The sequence below is a fragment of the Aristolochia californica genome, unplaced genomic scaffold (assembly GCF_029961685.1).
Source record: "Aristolochia californica isolate CCGP_79_NKW_82.1479 unplaced genomic scaffold, dmAriCali1.0.hap1 SCAF_3, whole genome shotgun sequence".
Classification (NCBI taxonomy): Eukaryota; Viridiplantae; Streptophyta; class Magnoliopsida; order Piperales; family Aristolochiaceae; genus Aristolochia; species Aristolochia californica.
The window spans coordinates 43,465,509-43,490,531 of record NW_027181992.1 but is presented as its reverse complement, the minus strand read 5'-3'; the positions used below and the strand labels follow the sequence as shown (position 1 = coordinate 43,490,531).

At 40.5% G+C, this 25,023-nt stretch overlaps 1 protein-coding gene across 3 annotated transcripts in view; it reads right to left on the bottom strand.

Moving 5' to 3' along the window:
- The window catches only part of LOC137959163 (uncharacterized), a 39,151-nt gene extending 14,644 nt beyond the window's left edge, over positions 1 to 24,507 (bottom strand). The window contains exons 1-9 of one of the 3 annotated variants that reach the window (XM_068806499.1): positions 24,463 to 24,507; positions 22,680 to 22,763; positions 21,555 to 21,641; positions 17,002 to 17,048; positions 16,619 to 16,676; positions 11,198 to 11,311; positions 8,910 to 9,053; positions 3,075 to 3,183; positions 2,657 to 2,751 (exon numbers count right to left, since the gene is read on the bottom strand). In XM_068806499.1, the coding sequence (XP_068662600.1) occupies positions 2,657 to 2,751; positions 3,075 to 3,183; positions 8,910 to 9,053; positions 11,198 to 11,311; positions 16,619 to 16,676; positions 17,002 to 17,048; positions 21,555 to 21,641; positions 22,680 to 22,722 (697 nt within the window). In that variant the 5' untranslated portion in view covers positions 22,723 to 22,763; positions 24,463 to 24,507. Of the gene's footprint in view, positions 1 to 2,656; positions 2,752 to 3,074; positions 3,184 to 8,909; positions 9,054 to 11,197; positions 11,312 to 16,618; positions 16,677 to 17,001; positions 17,049 to 21,554; positions 21,642 to 22,679; positions 22,764 to 23,126; positions 23,302 to 24,208 lie in introns of those variants that run through there. The other 2 variants (XM_068806497.1, XM_068806498.1) reach the window with 2 other exon arrangements.
- Between the last annotated feature and the right edge of the window lie 516 nt (positions 24,508 to 25,023).

Here is a 25,023-nt window from a genome sequence, read left to right as displayed (position 1 = left end):
TGGGTGGTGAAGGATTTTCAGAGCAGGGGACTACCCCAGTTATGGATTCAGAATCCGATAAATCTGCATGATCTCGAGGAGAGTGGGGGGGGGGGCTGTGGAGTCGACCGGCGCATCCATCTCCTCAGTGTTGAGGTCGGTTTTGGTGTTCGTCGGGATGGTGTTTAAAAAAAGGGGTTGGGTTGATTTTGGTGGGGCCGTGGACTGACCAGCTAGAGGTTGGGTCTGCCATGTATTCAAAGAAGTTGACTCAAAACCTTGGTTGAAAAATCCAAGGGAGTTGTCGTACTTTGGCGGGATGTACTTTGGAGTTGTTTAGGTGTCATGGGGCGGTGGGGTCAGCAGTTGTCGCAGTCGAGGTCTGGGGAGGGAACAGGATGGTGGAGGGGGGAAGGGGGTCATTTGGTGGGTGTTTCTGAGGTAGAAAATTCGGCGTGGGATGGCAAATAGGTTGAGAGGTGGCAGGGGTTGTAGGTGGGGAAGTAGTTATGTGGATAGCATGGCTGACAAAGGTGCCAGGTTTGTACACAAGGAAAGTTGTATTCTCAGAGCGCATCAGAGAATGGGATTTTGAATTTGAAGTGGAATTTGGGAGTGACGTGGATGAGTCTTGAGGATGCCATGGCAGTACTGGTTTGGGTGAATCGACTCGGCCGAGCAATGACTCGATCAAGCTATGGGGGAGGAGACGTGGGGTATGGGCAGCCTACTTGTAGGGAAGGGATCGTCAGCAAGTCTGTAGTGGCTAATTCTCCGAAGACCACCTTGATCCAAAAGTAATCCAGTCCCACAACAATCTTGAAGAAAGAGGTCTCCGACCAAAGAGACGATGGAGCAATGAAGACCATGGCTACATCAAGCCTGGCCCTGTTGGATGTGTTGTCTGCCCTTTTTATCGGCTTTCTGAAGACCCGAGCAATCTGATCCAGGTCCTCACTGACCAGAGCTCCACCGGGAGTCCCCAAATCAAGATCCATTGTCCATAGGGACTGTAGGGAGGAGAAATGGCCCCGTCGGTCACCATGACAAGCCCATTGTTGTCCGTCAAAGGGAGGAGTGCGGTTTCCTTATCCGTCGGAAATTGAACCAGCCACCTCAGATGGCTCAAAAAGGAAGCGTCAGACCGGTAATCAAGCTGGAGCCAGTCCCTGAACCAGGAGGTAAGAGTGCCTCTATCCCAGCAGGGGGAGAGAACTTCCACGATCACCGACGAAGCTAGAGAACATCGGCCCTCAGTGAGTGACTCCGGGTTAGGGGAATGGTATTATTTGGAGTGGTTGCTGGGACGGGGAGCTTGGGGTTGGCGAATGACGGTGAGATCAGACCCGCCACTGGTCCAGTCATCGGGAGGGGGGAAAGTGCTGGTTGGAGAATTTTGGAGGTGTCGAAAGTATGGTTGCAGGGATGGTTTGGGGGTTCGTAATGTTTTTCTGGAAAAGTGTGGAATGGGCATTTCAAAAGATGGTCCAGTTGAAAGAAAAGCCAGCTTGCTCCAGAATGTAAATTTGGGCCATGACCAAATCCTCCTACAGGGGACAATCTTACACTCCCTGGCATCCCTGTACCTGGGAGAACAAGATAGGTCCAGTTTGCAGCTCCCGCAGCCATGGTGATGGAGTGTCGTTTCCAATTACACCGTTGTATAGATGAAGAAAATCCATCCCCGCCAACATCAGGATCGAGATGAAAGACCTTTTCAGACCATTTCTGATTGTAATGCAAACAAAATCACCGCTTCTGTCTGTGACCCATCCTAGGGAAAGTTCCAAGTCACCAAAAGTGAGGATGACCAGGGAGTTTCGGAAATGATCCTTCCTTCCGATTCTCTGGCGCTGAATCTTCGTCCTCCCATCCTGATCGTCATCCAATACATTCTTTCCTTTGCCACCGTCGTCGTGAAGAGTTGCCGGTAGGTCATCCTTCACGCACCTGAGAGAGCTGTTGTTCTCGCCGCCAGAGCAAAGGGGAGTCCCCTCTGCGATTTACGGCAGCAAAAGACTGGGTCCTCCGTCGACCTTTTCCGTCATCATTGCCAGGTCCATCGTTACGCTGGCCCCACTCGCCCCACCCCCGCTCGTCCTGCTCATCCATCATTGAGCATGAAGATTCAACTACTAACTAAAATTAATGTAAACTGCAAGTTCAAGTTATATGCAATCAAGGGGAAATTTTTAATATTGAAAAGTGCTGCACTAGGATCTGGAAGCATCAGAACCCTCCAGATGGCAGCCCATGAAAAGTTGTCTGCTTGAGAAGAATCCAAGCAACATAGCATGATGTCGAAGAGCTTGACAAGACTTTTGACATTTGCTAGCCATGCCACAAGCTTTTCTCCTCCCTGTCACCAGTCTCAAGAATAATGATTATCCCAAGTTAGTGGATCACAGTTCGTCTGAGATCTGCTCTACTTGACCAGGATCTGGTACATGAGCAATCTCAATCAAAATATGTTTGGGATGGTTGGAAGAGAGACATATTTTCTAAAATCCTCTGAATTAACTATGAACAACTACAATTTTTTATTTGAGATAAACTTGAAAAGAAACTCTTGAAATGGCCCAAAAAAAACTTTAATTGATAATAGTCTAATGTATTGTCAGAAGGTTCTTCGTATAACTTGAACTTAATAAATTTCAAAAGGTTAGGTGTACTCAACAATTAATTATCACTTGACAGCTTGGTGCAGCCTCTGTCACTAAACCGCATACTCTGTCTATATCATTTGACTGTGGCAAGGACTCAACATGCACCCTACAAGTTCAAAAACAGACCCTCAGTGATACATAGATAGCATAAAACTGATTGTAGAAATTAAATAATGAAGGTTTAAAATGTGATGAATATATAATACAAATTGTATAGCAGTGCAGCAAGCACATAATGAAACTCAATGTATTTAAATACGTGAGAAATCAAAAAACCATACAATCTGGAAATTTCATTCATGCATTTTCATATTCCAAAGTATTCAGATGACCAGAGAATTTCAGATGATGATGTTTGAACAATTAAGATATACTATAAGAGGAAAAGTGAACATACAACTTATACTATAAGAGGGAAAGTGAACATACAACTTATTACGTTTTTTGGAAGAAGACATTGCACCTGCTGAATGATTTGTGCTTCCACTAATGATGGAGCCATCTGCTCCCAGAGACACATCTATAAGTATTGAGGTTCCTTAAGAATAAGACAGTGAAATGGTTAAAGGCCAAGAGTTAAGTGATAATTTACATTTATAATGCCCATAATAAAGTGAAAAATAATAAAAATGCTTCATAACTAAGTCAGGCATTAAGTAGAATCAGCTAGGGATGGGAATGGACAAGTAAACTGAGAACCAGCCCCACCCAACCCCCATTAGTTCAGGGAAAGAGTCAAGACTTGCAGAACAAAACAATGTCATGTTCCGCAACACTTACCCCAAATAAAATATATCTAACTTGTTCTATTTCAAGTATTATAGTTTTAAGTTAAAAGGTAAAGTTGTCCAGTCACTATAAGTAATTATTCTGCTTTTGAAGGATATTTCTGAAATTATGTATTAATCACTTAGAGAAATAAAATTGGTTAGGGATCAACGAGTTCCAACCCCCAGATACCTATTGCTGCCCCCCCCCCCCCCCCCCCCCACCATTAAAAGCCCCGCAGGCCTCCCTATAAGTCCATCCCACGGTCCTCACACCCCTCAAACCACCACCCAAATTATAAACTCTCCCCCTCCACCACCTCCGAGATATTCCCACTCCAAAATTCCACCCCTAGCCACCTACCAGCGCCAGAATAGAGGTCATCTGAGATAGCTTCTCCAGGAAGGTCCCAATGCTACTACTAGATACCCCCTGCAATCCAAAGATAGGGGACTTCATCTTTACAGAGACGGGTGAAAGAGCTCAAAAGTATCAGATTTCCACTCTTGACTTTGAAGAGGAATCTAGAAACCTCTCTTCATCAGAAGTTACTCAAGAGATACGCCCTCCAAGTGCAAATGCAGTCCTTCGCTCATAGTGAACTCGTGCACTGGAAGCAGCGTGCAAGTTTTAAATTGCTCGTTGAGGGGTATGCCAATACTAAATTCTTCCATACAGTCGCCTCTGCTGGGAGAAGAGCCAACCGCATCACCACGCTCAGCGTCAATGGTGAAAGTAACTCAGATCGTTCTCTTATTTCAGACTCACTAGTGAACTTTTTTACAGAATTATACTTTGATGGCCAGCTAGTTTGCCCTTTTTTTGAAAGGGTTCATCTCCAGGCTATTCCTTCGGCCGCAGCTAGACTCATTGAGCTCCCTTTCTCCAGTAAGGAAATTGAAAAAGCAGCATTGGGTCTTCCTTTGGATTATGCTCCGGGCCCGGATGGTTTCAATGGGGAATTCTATCACCGATGTTGGCCCTTCATCAGAGACGATATTGCCTGCATGGTCCACTCGTTCTATCAGTATGGCATCAGATATAGGAGCATCGGAGCTTCGTTTATTGCCCTCATCCCTAAAAAAGAAGGGGCAAAAATTCCCTCTGACTTTCGGCCAATCAACCTCACCACTAGTGCCTACAAGGTGCTTGCGCGCCTCCTTGCCAATCGCCTCAGGGCAGTTCTCCCTATTGCCATTCATCATGGCCAAAGTGCTTTTATCAAGGGAAGAAATATATTAGACTCGGCCATGGCATGTCACGAGCTCATCCACCATTTTAAGGCTTTAAAGCTTCCCAGATTCATCCTAAAGCTTGATTTTAAGAAAGTCTTTGACTGAGTTAACTGGAAGCTTTTGGACACTATCTTGGGAAAATGGCGCTTCTGGATTCAAAGTTGCATCTCCTCTGCAAGCTACTCCGTTCTTCTCAATGGAACGGCCTGTGGTTATTTTAAGGGATCCAGGAGGATCAGACAGAGAGACCCCCTTTCCCCTTTGCTCTTCAATGTGGTAGCGGAATACCTATCATCTTTGATCTACTCGGCCAAAAATTTGGGTTGGCTCCTCCCCACGACGGATTGTACAGCCTTTGATGTGTCGATCCTTCAGTTTGCAAACAATACAATTTGCTTTGGGGTTAGTGCTATGAATCAAATTCGAAAATTGTGTGCTGTATTGGGACTATTTGAATTGGCTTCTGGTTAGAATATTAACTGAAAAAAAACCACCCTCCTAGGCTATCATATCGACTCACCGGTGCTTCAGGGTATGGCTGACTATTTGGGGTGCTCAGTGGGAAATTTGCCAGCTACATATCTTGGACTACTACTCTTTGACTCTCGGCCTTCGGCGACGCTTTGGTCCCCCCTCATTGAGAAATTTGAGAAGAGGCTAGTTACTTGGAGGGGCAAGCTTTTATCTACTACTGAGCAACTCACTCTCAGTCTTGTTTGGTAGGACTACCAAACTATTTATTATCATTCATGCATTGTCCGGCCTCCGTTTGCAATAGGATTGATCCCATCGGTCGACGTTTCCTCTAGAGAGGATAAGAGGACACCTTCAGATATCATTTGGTGAGTTGAAAGGATATTTGCATGCCCAGCAATCCGGGTGGTTTAGGCATTCAGCCTACAAAAGAGATGAGCAATGCCCTTTTGCTCAAATGGATCTGAAACTTTAACATCAACCATAACAGCCTATGGGGCGATATGGTCAGGTTCTATCTTCAACCTTCGGGTGCCTGGTGGAGGGAGGATGGCGCTACTCGCCTCCTATCCCCGATATGGAAATCAATTCAAAAGCTCCTCCCAATATTCAGAGATGCAACTTCCTTTCACACAGGCAACGGAAGGACCCTCCTCTTTTGGTCGGATGAATGGTGTAGCCCCCGCCCCCTCTCCGAGGATTTCCCGAGCTCTCTAGGGTGGCGAGGGATCTCTCTTTCTTAATGGCTGATTCTTGGAGAGATCGCTCATGGAGTCTCACATTTCGCTTGGGATTAAATGATGAGGAAACTACAGCTTTTTGTTCTCTCCTCTCTAGACTCAACAGCACTACTATTCGTGAGCATGCAGTTGATAAACTGACATGGAAGCCTAGCATTAATGGCCAATTCACAGTTGCATCCGCCTACTCGCACATTAGAAAACAAGATTACAGCATGCATGAGCACAAGGCAAACCTGGCATGGAAGCTCTCATCACCTAGTAAAATCAAATTCTTCGTGTGGACGACCATCAGGGAGTAGATCCTCACCTCTGACAACCTCCATAAAAGAGGTTACACAACACCCGATCGCACTTGTCCCCTTTGTGGTGTGTGCAACGAGACAGTCCAGCATGTTCTCTTACATTGTGACTTTTCTTAGCAAGTTTGGATGAAGATATTTCAGAAGATTGGTCTCCAAATGGGGCTACATCAGGACCTTTTCAAAACCGTTGAGATAATTATGGGGATATGCCTTCCTAAGTTGAGCAAGATAATTCTCTTGGCATGCCTTGCGCATGTCGCATGGTGTATATGGCTAGAGCAAAACAACCGAAGATTCAACTCCAAGGCTAGCAACCCCGATAATATAGCTTCTCAGGCAGTGGGCCTTATCTCAAGTTGGCTACATTTTAGGAAGGAGTTTGCTTCTCTATTGGGCGTCTCCCTTCGAGAAAATTGGGGCTTGATTGCGCACATGGCGTGCCACTGTAGGAATCTGGTTATGGACACATGGGATCCTCCCCCTTACGACTGCACCAAACTCAATTTTGACGGCAGTGTTTTAGGCTGTCCTGGGCCGGCTGGAGCTGGTGGTGTTTTCAGAGACAGCAGTGGAGACCCTATTCTATCCTAAACAGGGCCGGTGGGTATTGCTGATTCAAATACTGCTAAAGTGAGTGCTCTTCTATTTTCCCTCCAAATCTTTAAAGAGCGGCTTCATGGCAAGCTGATTATCAAAGGTGACTCAAAGACTGTCATCAGCTGGTGTTCAAAAGATAACTCCCCTCCTTGGCGCCACTAGCCAATCACTGATTGTATTGCTGACATTGTGTCATCCATTCATTGTAATTGGAACCTCGTTCCTAGATTAGCCAATTCTTTGGCTGATAAATTGGCTAAATTCGGAACCTCCCAACAATCTCTCATTGTTTGGGAAAGGCTTCCCCTCTTGTAATCTGCTCATTTGAGCTCTCAAAATAAAATTCAGCATCATTTCAAAAAAAAAAAAAAAACTGCAACCACTCTCCTATTCCTAGTTGTTTGGCAAGCAGCACTTCTCTCTTCTTTTATCTTTTTCTCGTTGATTCAACTTCTATATTCTAAAAACATATTTCTTTAATTAGTATATTTTTTTAAATTCAAAATCTGTTTTCTAAAAACATAGTTCTTTAACTTATACAACTTCTAAGGTGTTTAATCCTTTAATATATCTATTGAAATTCTGGTAGATGGGCAATTTGGTCATTTGACCATCATATATGGAAGTCACATCAGTTCCAGTCTGTTAGATTACTTCTCATCTATCTATGCCTTCAATTTCATTCAATTCTGATATATATCGTAAGAGATATAGGCATACTTGTACTTAAGGGCATTTTGCCATTTCTGTAATTGTTCACTTAATTGGTATAAAAGGGGGATTGGGCTCGAGTTTAGAGACCTAATTCAAGAGCAGCCATCACTTGCTGCTTCTCCAGCTTCTCTCCTCTCTTCCCCCTTCTCATTTCTATTTCTCCTTAATCTCATCCTTTTTCAAAGTCCTTATTTTTAAATAAGCATTAAGAAATGCACTGTTTCAGAATTTTCAAATAACATATAAAATTTATTATTTGTTATATTAAAATATAACTTCATATTGTAGTTGAAGTGTTTGTGTGTGGTTTTTGGGCAGAAGCACAAGCTGAGGTTTCACTCTACACGTGTAAGACAAGATTGGGATCAAATATTCTTTCAAAGGGCAGGTAGGAACAGACCAGAGTGAAGCTTTGCAAAACCTGCCTAAATCTGCCCCACTTCAAACCCAATATGTTAAAATAAAAGATCATAAGATTTGAAACATAAAATATTCTACAAAAACCACAGAAAAAGGATCACAAAACATTTTAAAAAAACCCTGGGAATAATATTAAATCATTTTCTACCTTGAAAGCGGAAAAAATCCCTAGGAAATGATATTTTTGTGAATAAAGTGAGAAAATTCAATTAAGGAGAGTACAAAAGAAAGGGCATGAAGCAGCCCAAAATGAAAAAGACTCATCCAGTATCTAAAGGAAATGAATTACTCACAATAATATCATGTAAATCAATCCCCAACCATACTAGAGAATCTAAAATACAGTTAGCACTTTATCACACCCATACAAAGAAAACGAATCATATCATAGACATGAAGTAACCACCATGGTGGATATGCCATGTCTATTAGCCAACTCATAACCAACATAGCATCTCCTTCAACCATGGAAGGGAGCTCGGAATTCTACATTGAAAGAGGACTTTTCAGCCCCAGCTGCCATTTTTCCCCAAAAAGCATTTTTGCAAGGAAAAGGTCAAAATTAACCCATTTTCCCCATAAACTTTAACAGCCAAAAGAGATTAGGTGTACATTTTTAGGGTAATTGGCAAGAACAACCATTTATTTCTCTTTCAACAAAGAGCTCAATGGAACATGATATTCTAGATACAACTTCCACTTTATAACTAAGTAATGTCAGATAAATAAATACAAAAGTACAAAAGTCTTTAGAGGCTGGCAGTAATACAAATATGGTATAATATTTTTTCAGATATAAATGCATATATACAAATCTAAGGATTTATTGCAAATATAAAATAGTTTGGTAGGGGCGGTTTCATATCTTTTCTTAGCAAATCACCAGGTCTTATACTTAGTTATCCAGAGAGGGAATTTCCTCACGAGAGCAGTACCAGGTCCTCAGCAAATAATCAGGTAGAACTAGAAATCTCTGAAGAAAATATTTCCAATAAATTAAAAGAAACATACGAGATGCTGATAAATTATGCTTTGAATCCCTGGACAGCGAACAGGCAATTCCATGATCATCCATGTTTGACTCTGACGCAGCTGTTTCATTATCCCCATCTATGGATTCAGATCTTTCTTGCTCTCCAAGAGTTGTACCTTGGTCTAGGAGATGTGTTTAAGGACTCAAACCTTGAGGAAGACTTCATATACAAAATGCAGTCCCATTCCAGAATCAAGCTCAGGAATGAAAAATATCATGATAATATGTTTTAGTCTAGTGGATTGTTGCTGAAAAACTAAGGTCATATTTCAAAATGGGTGCTTCTATGCCTCTAAGAAAAATTAAGAAATAAAGTAAAATGATAGAACGTTAACTAAATAGGCTTGTTCTCACTATTTGATACTTGACATCTCCAGCAAATAATAATCAGTTCAGCCAAGAAAATATCATCAAGGAAAGGACTATCAAGTGATACAGTTTATGAAAACTCTAGAACACAGTTAAGAGCATTATATTCTAAACATTGCTGCAAGAAATAATGAGTATTTCATCTCTTTAAAAAAAAAAAAAATGAAGCTTTGATTATAGCAACCTCCTCAAGACTATTAGTTTATTTTAAAACTCCTATTACATTAGAGGGCATGGTGTTCCCTTAATTTATAAGTATATACATACAAATTGAGTCAATATCAACGAAGTCCCTCATTCCATAATATCTCGGGGTCAGGCTTTGGGAAACCTGACCCAACCCTGCTACCCCACTCTGCCTCATTTCCAACATTTTCTATTTCCTCTATCAATGCCCACAAAAGGTTAAAGATTTCACTGTTTTTCCATATTCTGTTACTTTTTAGTAGTGAAGAGCATAACAAAGCTAGTTGGATAACATACCCTCTCTCATATTTGGGTAATTTATGCTTCTTATATTCTTATTTTACCGTTTACGTAATTAGAAAGAAGTTAATTCAAATGTATTACAGAGAGGGGCAATCCAGTACTTCACTCATATTTCACTTAAGTGAGTCATAAATAAGAGAAGGGGGGTCGAGCTCAAACCCAAACTTGATTCTCCCTCAACATGCATTAACTCACCTTTCCTCTTTCTCTTAATCTTTTCATTTCTTCTCTGTTACAAGCCCTAAAATCACTACTTTACAGGGAGCTGAGGAGTATCATCCTTTCTAGACTTTCTTTTTGCTTCCTCAACCTCAAGTTGTCCACATTGTTCTATTGGATTTCTTCTTCTAATGTGTGAATCATTCTAACTTTCGACACTTACTAGATGACTTGTAAGGGTGAGATTGATGACACTCAAATAACCTTGAAAAGTTGCCCTGTATTGCATAAGCAAACTAGCCAAGATTCTCCTCAGACTTGGTCAACCTTGGACCCATAAGGTCCGTTCTCACCTCCATATTGTCCATCATTGACTTCAGGGCTTCTGTTTCCTCATCTTTGGATATCTGTCTCTCTTCTCTAGTCAAGTTCTACAAAACCGTCTATATGAAGGACCCACATGTACCCACAACAAGCTAGTTGCTTAAACATATGAATGGTGAATAGTCCTATATTGGTTTGAGTTTGGAAAGATCATTTGCTTGTTAGTTGGGAAGATACCTCATAACTTTGGTTAATTATTTTGGAATGAACGTGGATCTTACGTCCCTGTTAGAATTAAATTACCTTTCTTTCACTATTGCTGTCCTCTATATGTTGCCATTTTTTCTCAGTAGCTATGGAAACCCTAGTTACAGTTCTTCAAAGTTGACCAATGATACATTGAGTTGATAATCTAATTTTCTTGTTGTTTGGTAACCTTGGGCTACCCATACCCTACAGAAAGCTTTCCAACTTAAATTAAACCACTATGCTGAGCCGATGCTCTACATCACCTTGTTAAATGTTGTAGACAAAACTCAGAAAATCCTCAATGTTCTCTCATGGTTGCTCCAAATTTCTAGCTCAAGTGATTATTTCCTAGATGCAGGCTGTAACCAAAATGCTAAAAAGGCAAGCTTAACCTATCCTTGCAGGTACGTCCTTTGTCTCAATGTCCATATGACAGGTTTATTAGAGTAAGGTCGACAGTTCAACTCCCAGTAGTGAAGGGAATCTCATGTGTTTTTGTGATCAAGATCCAAGAAAGAAAGGGAAAAAAAGGGATAATTCTATTAACTTGTAACTATGAAATCTGAAACATGATACCAGGATGTTAACAGATGCAAAGAGAAAACTACTCTGGCACAGAAGAAACAAAACAAATTAATGAAAACTGAGCCTATTGGCATGTGAGCATACAGGATACAATCATGGGCCGTTTGCATTTTCTTCCTCCCTTTTCTAGGAGGCTTTTTGTGCCCAGTTCCTCCGTCAAGCCCCAATCCAATCTCTCCTGTAAAATTTAGTGACCTGCAGCGTTCTGTAGAAAATAAAAATGTTTCTCTTTTCAGTCCAAAGCCATATTAAGTTCAGACCCTTCTTTTAGAAAAATCAAATGATAAAATCGTCTAAAACGATGAACAAAGACTCGGTGAAGAGATTATGTAGCATGAGATAAGCAAAATAAGTATGAAACATCTTTCTTGAAGTACATTTGCAGTATGGTTAATTTAAGCCCACCAAACACAACTCACCCAGTTAGTAGCAAAAGAAAAAAACGAAACACTATTTATTGTATCTAAAAGGGCTTCTAACCATCTTCTTTGTGATTGTTATAGTTTTTTTTTTTATTTTTTATTTTTTATTTTTTTTTTTTTATATAAAAGTGATAGTGTATTAAACGAGAAAAAGATTACAAAATAAGAGGGTCTCCCGAGACAACCATTGCAGGGAAGGAGGTCCCTTGTTTAGCAAGCCCATCTGCTAAATAGTTGGTGGAATGGGAAACATGCGACCATGTACAAGTAAGGCTGGTAGCGAGGTGAGACACATGATGGTAAATAGGCCAATGTCTCCAAGGGGAATTGTTAGCAGCAGAACACCAATGAATGATCACGTTGGAGTCTCCTTTAGCAATGAGGGGGCCATGGAATAAGATGATCTCTGAAGATTGCTAAACCATGGAATAAGGCTTGGAGCTCCATTGCAGTAGAATCTGAATAGCCCATCAGACCAGCATAGAAGAATAGAAAATTACTAGAAGCATCTTTGATAACCCCCCCAAACACCGTAGGCCCCGGGTTACCACGAGCGCTACCATCAAAATTAAGTTTGTAAACTTCTTGGGGAGGGGGGCGCAGGGGAAGCAGGCTAGAGGGCGCCGGCTTCCAACCATTTGCGCTATGCACCGCCAATTGGTTCTCAGAGAGGAGCCACTGAACACACTGAAGTCACCTTTGGTGTGAAGCCATGCCGAGATGTGTCTCACAATCAAGTCCATGATCGCCTCGGCTTTAAAGCGCCTATTATTTCTCTCCTGCCAGATCAGCCAGGGGACAAACCCGAGGCAAGCTGACGCAATCAAACGGCCCAGCTTGGGCATAGGTTCTACCCAATTCCAAACCATTGCACCAGCGGTCAGACCAAAACCAAATAGTTTCACCATTGCCAACATAAAAGTTGATCCTAGCATGAAAGGAGGTGATCAAAGGATAGAGAGAGTGCCAAATAGATGAGAGGCGCCGCTGGTCCCCTCCACTAATCCACCATCTTCCATTAAAAGGAAGATTCCTAGCCACCAGAGGTCTCTAAATCGCATTGGGATAGACATTGAAGCACCAAAACCATTTTAAGAGGCAGGCCGAATTTATATCTCTAGTAAGATCTACCCAAAACCCCCCGAAGCTTTGGGTTGACAGACATCCGCCCAATTTACAAGACGGTACTTGAAAACGTCACTTGAGCCATGCCAAAGGAATCTTCTACGGATCTGATCAATTCGGTTGCAGATTTCCACTAGGCAACAGAAAAATGACAGGAAGAAGATAGGAATTCCGTCAATAGCAGCCCAGAGGAGGGTAAAGTCTCCCAGCATAAGATAGGAAACGGCCCCTCCAAGTAGCCAGTCGTTGTTCCAGCTTCTCAACGACCGGGTTCTAGAGTTGCTTGAGTGGTCTTCCAACGAATAGAGGGAGCCCCAAATGAGAGGTGGGAAGAGTGCCAATCTGACATCCAAGAAGATCGGCCATGCTATGGAGGGTGCTTTCCTGAATATTGAAGCCAAATAAAGATGTTTTGCTCCAATTGGCTTTCTGATCCGATGTCTGATCAAAAAGACCGAGAAGGGATTTAATGCGCTGCGGCTCTTGTGATTGTTATAGCTTCTAGGGTCAAGAACCAGAAATTCAGAAATTGTGGCATTTGGTAGGAAACCGAGCTCAGCTGATTTAAGGCACATAAAGTTGGACGATGGCGAGAGAGGATGAGAGAAGATGGCAGGGAGAGAGGACGAAAACAAATGCATGGAGATCGTGTGAATGATGTTGCTCTGCATCAGCAACCATTGGGTGGAAGGATTAATGGTTTTGAATTAGGAGCTGAAAAGAAGGGGAGAAAGGATGGCATTTGGTGGCAAAAAGAAGACAAAAGTATACTAGAAGAAATTTGTTCAAGAAGAATTAGAAAAGGTTTCACTATGAGCAAACAATGTTGAACAAGGAAGAATTGGGTAGGGAGCAACGATATCACTTAAAGATCTTTGTCACAAATGGTGAGAAACAATCTCATTCAAATTCCATTTACAATTGGTCATTCCTTCAATGCAAGTTGTTCTTTCCTCTCCTCAATGAAAGCAAGTCATGGATGTTGAAATGGAAGTACAGTTAGATAGGGGGCATGGCAATTATGTCATTTACCCCCAGGTGCGACTATTGTTGGTTGTAGATGGGTGTACTCAATGAAGTATAAGGCCAATGGTTCCATTGAACGATACAAAGCTCAATCAGTTGCTAAAGGTTACACTCAAACTTTTGGAATTGATATATTTGAAATTTTTTCCCCTATTGTCAGGTTGTCCTCTATCCGGATTTTGGATTCTATTGTTGTGAGTCAAGGGTTGTCTTTGTGTCAACTTGACATTAAAAATGTTCTTTTATATGGTGATCTAAAAGAGGAAGTATATGTGGAGCAACCTCCTGGGTATGTTGCTTAGGGGGAGATGGATAAAGTTTGCTAGCTCAGAAAAGCTATATGTGGTCTGAATTAGAGCCCAAGGACGTGGTTTGAAAATTTTACCCAAATGGTGATGTCCATGGGTTTCTCTAGAAGGCATTGTGACCATTCGCTCTCTATCCTAAAGTGGCCATCCGGTATTGTTGTGCTATTAGTTTACATGGATGATATCATACTATCTGGTAGTAATGTAACTGGAATTAAAGAGGTGAAAACACGTCTGACAAAACATTTTCACACTAAAGATCTTGGTTCATAGAAATACTCTCTAGGCATTGAAATGGCAAGAAAAAAAACAAGCCTTGTACCGACTCAGAGGAAATATGTAACAGATATGTTACAAGAGTACGGATTATTAGGTGCCAAATCGGTTGAAAGTCCAATGCAAGTTGGACATAATCTTCATGATATTCAGAGTGTTGAGTTCAATGATAAAACAATATATTGACAGTTTGTTGGCAAGCTCATATATGCTACAGTTACTAGTGCAAATATTTCTTTTGTTGTTCATATGGAAGTTGCACAAAGAATCTTAAGGTATTTGAAAGGGTTGCCCGGAAAAGGTCTTTCTTTTAAGCCTCAGGAATCAAATAACAAGACAGAAGCACTGGTTTTATTTGGGTCCTCACTGGAATTTATGGGCCCACTCACAACAAGGAGCACCGCTCCTTTTGGGAAGAACTCACTGATCTCCAACCTCATTGGCCCATCCCTTGGCTCCTTTTTGGGGATTTTAACGCAATCCGTTTCTGCAGTGATAAATCTCCCCCTACAACCAGAATTTCTTCTATTATGCGTTTCCTTGCTGATTTTATTGGTAGCTTTGAACTGGAGGAGATTTGTCTCTCTGGTAAGACCTTCACCTGGTCAAATGGGGAACAACCTCCCATCCTTTCCAAGCTAGATTGCTTCTTCGCATCTGGTGATTGGCTTAGACTCTATGACAACTCATGTGGTTCTGTTTTAAGTCGTGCAGTGCAGGCTCTGATCATTTGCCCATTCAGATTGATACCAAACTCGACAAATGTGGCCCTGTACCCTTTCGGTTTGACAACATTTGGCTGATGGATAAGCACTTTGCTGATTATATTACCCTGTGGTGGGGGGCTATTGGGGACCCCAATTATGATGGCTGATCCTTCCCTCGAAAACTGAAGCATCTTAAGGACAAACTCTAATCTTGGTCCTCAGAACATCGCCTCTCTGCCACTTCTCATAAGTCCTCACTCCAATCTCAGATTGCTGGCCTTGACCTGATTGAGGAGCAAAGGTACCTTACTAATGCTGAATTCTCTAATCACATCTCTCTTCAAAATAGTCTTCAATCTATTCTTCACATTGAACGGGTGCAATGGAAGCAACAGGCCCATTTTAAGTGGCTGGCCGAGGGCGACGCCAACATAAAGTTCTTTCATGCTATCGACACGGCTAGTCCTTCAAGTGTTGACGGAGTATTTAGAGATTCTTCCGCTGAATCTTGACATCCTTTTTAGGGCCTATTGATATCTCTGATTCTTCTAAAACAAAGCTACTTGCTCTTAGACAAGATTTTCGTATTTTCATGATAAATATCAAGGGCAGCGTCATGTTGAACGAGATTCTAAAAGTGTGATAAGTTAGTGTAATGGAAAAAAATTTCCTCCCTGACGACATTGGTTTTGTTTCTCTGAGATTCAAGACTTAACTATTCTTTTAGTTTAAATGGAGTTTGATTCCTAGATCAGCTAATAGTTTAGCTAATTGTTTAGTTAAGGAGGGGGTTTCCATTCAATTTCTCATTGTAAGAGATTCCCCTTCTTGATGTTTGTTCTCTTTGGTTGCCTTTTGGTCTTTTAATATATTTGCGCCTTTTTCTCAAGAACAAGAAACCAATCTCAGCCATCAAATAATGATGAAAATATTATTTCTTTAGTTTTGAATGACATAATGATATTAAGTAAAGACAATAATATGAAATTCTTACTCTTTCATGAATGTCTAAGAAGTCCTACGTTATTGCAGATCTTCAAATCTACAACATCACCACTCTCATAATTGCTTCAAACTTCATGAATCACTGGTTTATAGTTGATTGAAGAAATAAAATCACTTTACCGATGTCATTGCATCGGTTTCTCATAAAATGTTTTATGAATTTTTACATTAATTTTCAATGCTTTTAGTTTTTTAAGAAAGAGTAAACTCCCCACATGAAACTGATTTTATGTACCTCATCATTTATTTAGTACATGCATCTACATGAGTGGCACATGAGGGCCCTAGTTCAAAGAGCTGTTATTTTTTCTTGCAATTTCTACAGACACGATGATAGAGTTTAATAAGAACATCCTTCTAAGAAGGATATGCACTTCTAGCACAGCCATGAGTTAGTACATGAGGTCAGCTACTAGTGCAAGGAGCTCATCAGTTCTCTTGCAGTTTCCACAACTAACGTCTGAGCAGAACCAATGTGATTATAAAGCAAGAGATAACCTGGGATTTAGTCCTTCTAAACTATTTAAGATAAAGCAGCAGTAATAGTCTTAAAAAATGTAACCAACATTATTAAAAAGTATTAGAACTAGCATTATCACAATAACCAAACTTATGAAAGATAAGACCAGAAATAAGCTCAGACCTGCATGAGAAGCATATTGACTGTCTTTAATAGGCTTCTTACAAGCATTGCAACAGACCTTTAAAATAAATATCAAAACAAAATGAATGAAGTGCAAGGATAGTAGCAAATTTCATAAAAAATCAAATAACAGTTATGTGACATGCATTGATGAGGTATCTTGCCTCATTTACAGACATAAGCATTAAATGTATCCAAGCATTTATAGATTCACAAGGTAAAGAAAGATGCTTGAATACCGAAAACTTACTACAAATAAATGAAAGAGGCACACAAAAGACCTCAACAAGTGATATAAGGGCTTAAAAACTTTCACCAGAAAGTAGGGTAGAATGTTCAAGTAAAACAAAGTTATCTAAAAATTTGAAAGTTTTCTATATTACCAGATGCAAAGGATCAGTCAGTGGCTTGCTATCAAAAACATGCATATCTGCAAACAGAGAATGTGAAAAGCAGCTAAAGATTTCATTAGGAAGCAAATTACAAAATTATATTAGTCAACAGCTCAATAATACTAAAAAGCTAACAGTTTCCACTAACACGAAGTAAGGTAACCATACAAACCTACAGTATTAGAAAACGGAACTCCTAATGCAGAATGAGATGTGTCAACTTGAACTACAAAGCTAACAGTTTTCATCAACACGAGATAAGTTAATAAAATCTACATTAAAGAATGTCTAAACATTAAAAAGGGAACAGCTATGCCTCACAACTTCTGTTGTTAATTACATGCAAGAAGAGTATACTCACCTAGATCAAGAAAGTATTCTCTCAATTCTAAAAAAGTCTACCAAGAATTAAACTACAGTTTAGAAAGAAATGAAGTGAATTACCCAACATTTATATTATGCGACTCTGGCAAGCATTTGTATGCAAATCATGTTCAACTCTTTAAGTGGGTTTTTTTGCAGGTCTCTATACTGAATGCCAGGCAGTTCGACCATTCTTCCAGAGTGTTAATATTTTGGCTATCCCCGCGGCAGCCGCCATCTTATTGAGATTCCCTTCTCCAGCCAAGAAATTGAGAAAGCTATTATGGGCCTCCCTTTGGACCAAGCCCCAGGTCTAGATGGGTAAAATGGCGAATTTATCGTCACTGTTGGTCCTTCATTGGCGAAGACACCACTGACATGGTCCATTCATTCTACTGTTGTGGCATCATTTTCAAGAGTATTGGGGCTTCATTCATTGCCCTTATTCCCAAGAAAGACGGTGCAAAGCAACCTTCAGATTTTTGGCCTATTAGCCTCACCACCAACAAACATAAGGTGATTGCTCGTCTTCTCGCCAACCATCTCCGGGCAGTACCTCCAATTGTCATACATCAGAGGCGGAGTGCCTTTAGCAAGGGGAGGAATATTCTGGATTCAGCAATGGCGTGTCATGAGCTCCTTCACCATTTCAAGACCTTGAAGTTCCCTAGGCTTATTCTCAAACTTGACTTTGATAAGACCTTTGACAGAGTTAAATGGAAGCTATTGGACACCCTTATTGAAAAAATGGGGTTCGAAGACAAGTGGTGATTCTGGATCCAAAGTTGCATCTCCTTAGCCAACTATTTTTTGCTTCTTAATGGGACAGTGTGTGGCTACTTTAAGGGAACTCGTGGCATCCGTCAAGGAGACCCCTTGTCCCCATTGTTCTTCAACGTGGTGGCTGAATATCTTTCCTCCCTGATCTACTCGGCCAAAGAATTGGGGTGGCTCCTCCCTACTGCAAACTGTGAGGCGTTTGACATTTCGATTCTTCAGTTGGCGGATGACACTATTTGCTTCAATGTGGGCACAATGGATCAAATCAGGAATCTAAGGGTTTTCCTTAGTCTCTTTGAGTTGGTGTTGGGGAAAAATATCAATTTGAAGAAAACGACTCTTCTTGGGTACTATATTGACGGTGCAATTCTTCGGGATATGGTTGATTTATTGGGATGCACTCTTGACAGCACGCCAACTACATACCTGGGTCTTCCTCTATTTGATTCTCGTCCCACGGCTGCGCATTGGTCCCCCCTTTATTGAGAAGTTCAAGAACAGGCTTGCCACTTGGCAGGGCAAACTCCTACCCACAGCGGGAAGACTTACTTTGTTCAAGTCGAGCTTAGCGGGGCAGCCAAATTATTTCTTGTCCTTCATTCACTGACCAGCCACAGTGTGTTCTAAGATTGATGTTATCCGTCAAAATTTTCTTTGGAGAGGTTCTGAAGACACTTTCAGATATCATTTGGTCAGTTAGAAAGAGATTTTTCTTCCTCGGATAAGGGGTGGTTTGGGCATCCGGCCCACAAAAGAGATGAATTGTGCCCTCCTCCTTAAGTGGATATGGAATCTCAATTCCAAGCATAACGGCTTGTGGAGAGAGAAGGTGAGATTCTCTCTCCAGCTCTCGGGTCGTTGATGGAGAGAGGGAGGCGCTCTCCGCCGTTTATCCCCAATATGGAAATTTGTCTATAAGTTGCTCCCCACCTTCAAGGCCGCGACTTCTTTCTATCCTGGGAATGGGGGAACTCTTCTCTTCTGGGTTGATGAGTGGTGTCGTCCCCGTCCCCTTATCGAGGATTACTTGAGGCTACCTAGGATTGCTATGGATTTATCGTGCTCGGTGGCTGATTTGTGGAATAATCAGTCTTGGAGCCTTCTCTTCAGCCGGGGTTTGAATGATGAAGAAATCGCAGCCTTTTGTTTGCTTCTATCCAGCCTCAATAGTGTCATCATTCTGGACCGGGTGCATGATAAGTTGATTTGGAAGCCTAGCATCAACAAAATCTTCTCAATTGCCTCAGCTTATTCCCACATCAAAGAGGATGACCCTAGCATGCCTGAGCACAAGGCCAATCTTGCCTGGAAATACTCCGTGCCAAATAAGATAAAAAAAATCATATGGACAGCCATTATGGAACAAATCCTCACAGCAGACAACCTCCACAAGCAGGGTTTTACCGCCCCTGATAGCACCTGCCCTCTCTGTAGCGTTTGTGAGGAATTCGTTCAACATGTTCTCCTTCACTATTGCTACTCTTGGAGAGTTTGGATGGAGATCTTTCAGAAAATTGGCATACAATTGGAACTTTAGGACCTTTTTCGGCACTTTTCAAATGGTTTTGGGGACTCGACTGCCTAGAATCGGCAAATTGCTTCTCTTTGCTTGCCTTGCCCATATCTCGTGGTGTCTATGGTTTGAGAGAAACAACCGGCGGTTCAACCTCAAATTCAGCACTATCTTTTGTGCCGTGGGTATGATCTCTAGCTGGCTGCGCACCAAGAAGGAATTTGCCCCCCAGGCAAGCAGGCATATCCCTTCTTTAGAATTGGAGCCTCTTAGCTCATATGGCAGGTCCCCAAAAGGTGCCTTCTATGCAGGAATGGGAGCCTCCTCCTTAGGGTTGCCCAGGGCTGACAGGTGCAGGTGGAGTCTTCAGAAACCATAGAGGAAAGACCGTTCTTTCCTATGCAAGGCCGGTTGGTATTGTTAACTCCAACACCGCTGAAGTGGCTGCCCTTCTCCATGGGCTAAAAAATTTCAAGGACCGTCTTCATGGGAAGCTGCTTATTTAAGGGGATTTCAGAGTTGTTATCAGTTGGTGCTCTAGCACAGCCTCCCCCCTTGGCATCATTGGCACACCACTTCTTTCATATTAGACATTTTATCTACTATTTCATGTACTTAGAATCATATTCCTAGATCAATATCATTAGTCATTTCTCTACTTTTTAGCTAATGATTTGAATTTGAAATTTTAATTTTATAAAATTATTATTAGTTTTTTCGTAGTTTCTTTTGTATTCTCCACTTGCATCCAAGCAAGAGAAACAGTGTTTCTCTGCTATTTTCTTTCATATTTTGTCTCCTCTCCCAAACATGTGAAAAGAAATCTCATTTCTTTTCTTTTTTCTCCACTTTCTATGCTGCCAAACGCAGCCTGAATGTTTGAAAGGTTGTCTTCCTTCTTGCAAAAGAAACCTGTGGTGCCGAAAAGTGAAGATGTTTTCTTTACACTGAATGGATGAAACAGACAGAAGAAAGAAAGACAACAACCCTCTGCTACTCATCATCTTCTTCCCCCTTGTAGATACCCTTACATCTTCATCTTCCTCCTCATATGCAGACTTCTCTCCTCTTCCATTTCTTTGTTTGATTATTTTCAATCTGTTATAGCTGACAAAATATGTGAGTTCCAAAGCATTTGTGGTTGTTCAGATCCGTCCTTCATTCTTCCTGTCCTTTCAAGGAATTAAATATCTTCCTTCAATTTAGTAGCTTTATGTGTCAAAGGTAGCTCTGGTAGGAAGTCTGGTATGATCTTGTTCTTTGGTGCTTCAGATGAAAAGAGGGAAAATTTCGGTTATGATCAAACTAATGTTAAAGTTTTTGAAAATTTTCAATTAGAAGAGAGAAGGGTCCGTGAAGCAAGCGAGGTCGTCCCATTGGCTTTCTTCTTTCCTCCAGCAAAGTTTCTATCTGCAATGTGTTTGCCTTCCTCTTCCAATTCTCAACAAAATAAGTCAGGATATTGTGAAAAAATGAACCCTGCACAAGGCGGGGCAGGGACAAGGTTGTCAAAACTGTTTCATGGTGGATCAGATTTTCTAAACCCCACCCAAAACCCAACCCTTGCACACCCCTAGAGAAAATGCTACGTGGCACACAAACAGAGTTGAATTAGAGTTCGATTGGAGCTGATTTTGCAAAGTTTCTACTATTTTTTATAAATAATAGAATTTCTTATTTGTCACATCACCATTGGTGCTCAACATGGTAGAACCAGAACTGCCCAAACCATCTTTTTAATGACTTTGTCCAGTTTTTAAAATCATTAGTTTCAGATAAAATATAATGAAGATATTTAACTTGAAAGATTACAAGGAATAACAATGGTAGCTGTAAAAGATATGTACGAAGAAATTCAAACAGCTTCATAAAGAAATAATCAAGTTACCTTTTTCTTCAAGCATGTTTGGTTCATCTGCCTCTAGTAAGTTTCTGTAAATGGCTTGAGCAGCTAACTTTTCATGGTCTGCTTCATCTAAAAAAATCACAAGCCATTACCAAATTAGATTTGAGAGAAAAGCTATTTCCTCTTACTTATGTCTCATGTGAGGGTTTCTTTGTATGTTTTATTTTGATTTATTTTATTTCCCTTCGCCATAAGGATAATGATGTAATTTGTGTAAGAAGAGCTTATTAATAAAGAGGAATCTAATGAGGAGAGAATCAAGCTCTCTCGTTCTTTTCTTCCATTTTCCTATTCTCTCTACTCTTCTCCTCAGAACTTCAACTTCTCTTCTTTCACTTTTCTATCTATCGCATACCCTAATCATACCATAACTAAAAACCTGTCAAACTTCACTAAAACCCAGATATTACACCTCCAAATCTTCTGTCCTTCATTGGGAAGTGGCTCATATAATTAGCATGGTTTCCTTACAATTGTTCAACAGTTATTGTGAATGTGTCAATGGCCTGTCAAAGTCTAATATAATCATTTCTAAAGCTGACATAAGTTATTTGTCAAGGAGGTGTTCGCATTTGCAAATCAAGAGCTAGCTAAAAGAATGAGAGTGAATCCACTCAAGTCAAAGCTTTTCTTTCAGTTGTTTATATGCTTGGCTTTCTATGACAGAAGGAAAGGTAGACCACTGATCACTTTCACCAAAACTGTTCAGGTGCAGTTTGCTCAGTAAACCTAGATTCATAATATAAGGGGGTCTGGTTCCATAGATTGTTAAATAGGCAGGAATTCACTTACAGAATCTCCTAATGCAACAAAACTGTTCAGGTGCAGTTTGCTCAGTAAACCTAGATTCATAACATAAGGGGTTCTGGTTCCATAGATTATTAAATAGGCAGGAATTCACTTACAAATGCCACAAACAACTCTGACCTTTTGTCAATGTTTACAATAAGAAAATTAAATTGGCTGCATGCCACAAACCATAATCCTACTGTCTACCATGCTTTTTTGAAGTCTAGCCATTCTCTGCAACTTCCCAACCAGGGAATTATGAATTTTCAGCTAATATTCCTCAAAAACATCAGTAAATTTTAAAAAACTTTCCAATACCTGTTATTTCAGGATACCCTCCTAAAGCAAGAGGCCTCACCATGGCTGGCTTTCAGCCCTCCCTGGGCTTACATAAAATGAAGTCTGAAGACAAGCATCACTGTGAGATGGATCCAATCTATAAAACTTGAATAAGAGCTTAAACAGTAAAAGCAGTTCCTTCTGTTCCACTAGTTCAACAGACTTCTTTTGCTCTTTTAGATTGGTCAGTTTAACAGATAAAAAATAACTAAATTAGTTACCCAGACAGTTTTAGGACCATAAAAAGAGAGTGGATGCAATGCTTCAGATTACGAGAGGTAAAGTAAATTTGAGAAAGTAACAAAAAAAGGTCCTCTTCAACCATGTCCACAACTTGGAAGCAAATTTCCAATTCTTACAAGATGGCAAGTCTGCAGTTGCAGGGTGCATCTCACAATTTAGCGAGATCCTTTTATTTAGGATTACCTTCTATTTAGAAGTACCTATTTTGTGAACCGAAGCTCTTGAGCTGTAAGATCCTTGGAGGTCCATCTCAAATTTTAGAGAAATCCTTCTATTTAGGAGTACCTATTGCATGGTCACAGACAAACCATGCATAAACAGATAAGTCAAACAAGATACACCCACATAAACTCGTCAATTCAGCCATGAATCAACTTTGCACAACTGAACACTGTTAAGAAACAGATTTCAGAGGGGAGGTTTTGATTGTTTTTGCCATTTGGCTGAAGCATATGCACACATATGGGTGATTACATTAAACTCTCCTGTTTTTGTGTATCGTATGAAACATATTATACACACAAAACTTAACTATTGATATATTTTTAGATTAAGAGGATGAACAAATGTCGGATTTCATCTCAAGCAGGGTTTGAAATGATGCAATTTAAAATATGACTCATTAAAAAATTGAGCTCATCACCCCTTTCCAAAATATAAGAAAAAACAAAATACTTCTGAAGACAACCAAAAAAAAAATATAAAAAAATCAAATACTGAACTATAACAATATCTTCAGACGAGAGCACAATCAGAGAGTAAAAAGCCAATTACAGGGCTACATGTTTACGATTCTGCCCAACGAAGAAGATTTTAGTACCAGCAACCGAACCATCAACGGTGGCAAAAAGAGAGACGAAAAAAATGAAACTCCCCTAATTTGTCAATCCGTTCAACTTCTATAGCTTTAAAAGGGGTTGGAGATAGATACACATAATGCACAAGAAGAAAGAAAAGGAGTAACAAGATGGGGGTATAAAGGGACCAACAAACAAATTCCTGCAAAAAAGGTCATGACAACAGACACTAGGCAACGCCTGCCATAACCAATACCGCTACAACCCAAAACAACTGAAGAAAAATTGAACGACGAGATCAGAATTTTCAGGAGCAACTATCACGTCAAAGAAACCATACAACCGATATTCAAAATCCTCACACTCAACAACGATGCATCTTAATCATGTAATTCGAGTAGGAAGCACAGGAATGGCAGCAGTACTAAGTTGAACAACAAGATATTGTTCAGAAAAATGGTACGGTACCTGACTATAATCCCAAAAGTGTGAATTCTCACAATAATGCAAATAATCACCAAAAACCAAAGCTAAGAGTCGAGAGTCAATCAAAAACCAGAACCAGATCCAAACGCTGATGACTCTTCAACAAAGCACAAACAAACCGTCCGCCGGTTGGACGTTGAGATCAGAGACGTGACAGAAGAGGGGGATATATCACGGAATCCCAGAACTCAGAATTCAAGAATCGATCAAAAAAATCCTATGAGCCGGAGCTTCACCTTTTCTCGTCTCCTCTCTCTCCCTGTAGCGGAGAGAGAGCAAGGAAGGAAAGCACAGGGAAAACCGTTGGAAGATGGTTTTGGCTCGTAATATGTTTACAACAACTGCACGCACATGCACAGCCTTTGAAATCGTACAAAAATGCTTAAAAGCGGCAATTAAACCGATGTAGATCAATCATGACTGTACTGGTACCCAGTTTAAAGAAACGAAAGTAGCCGAAAGCAAATTCCAGTTACTTGCTGACACCAATTCGAAATTCTCATGTAAATTTCGTTATTTGCAATTTAGATAAAATGATAAAATTTCATTGGATGTTATTTTTCTATGTTATACTGATCTTCTCAAGTACATAATTTAATCTTATTGCTTTCTCAATTAAATGAAAAACCAAGTTTGTAGACTGATCTAGAAACATATTAGGCAATTGTAACAAAAATGATACGCTTAACAATGTAATTAGTGATAGACATATCAAAAATTTGTATTAGGTTATATAAGGAACAAAGTTATAGGAAGTGAATAGTCCATAATGAACTTGAATTGAAGTGAATAATTGA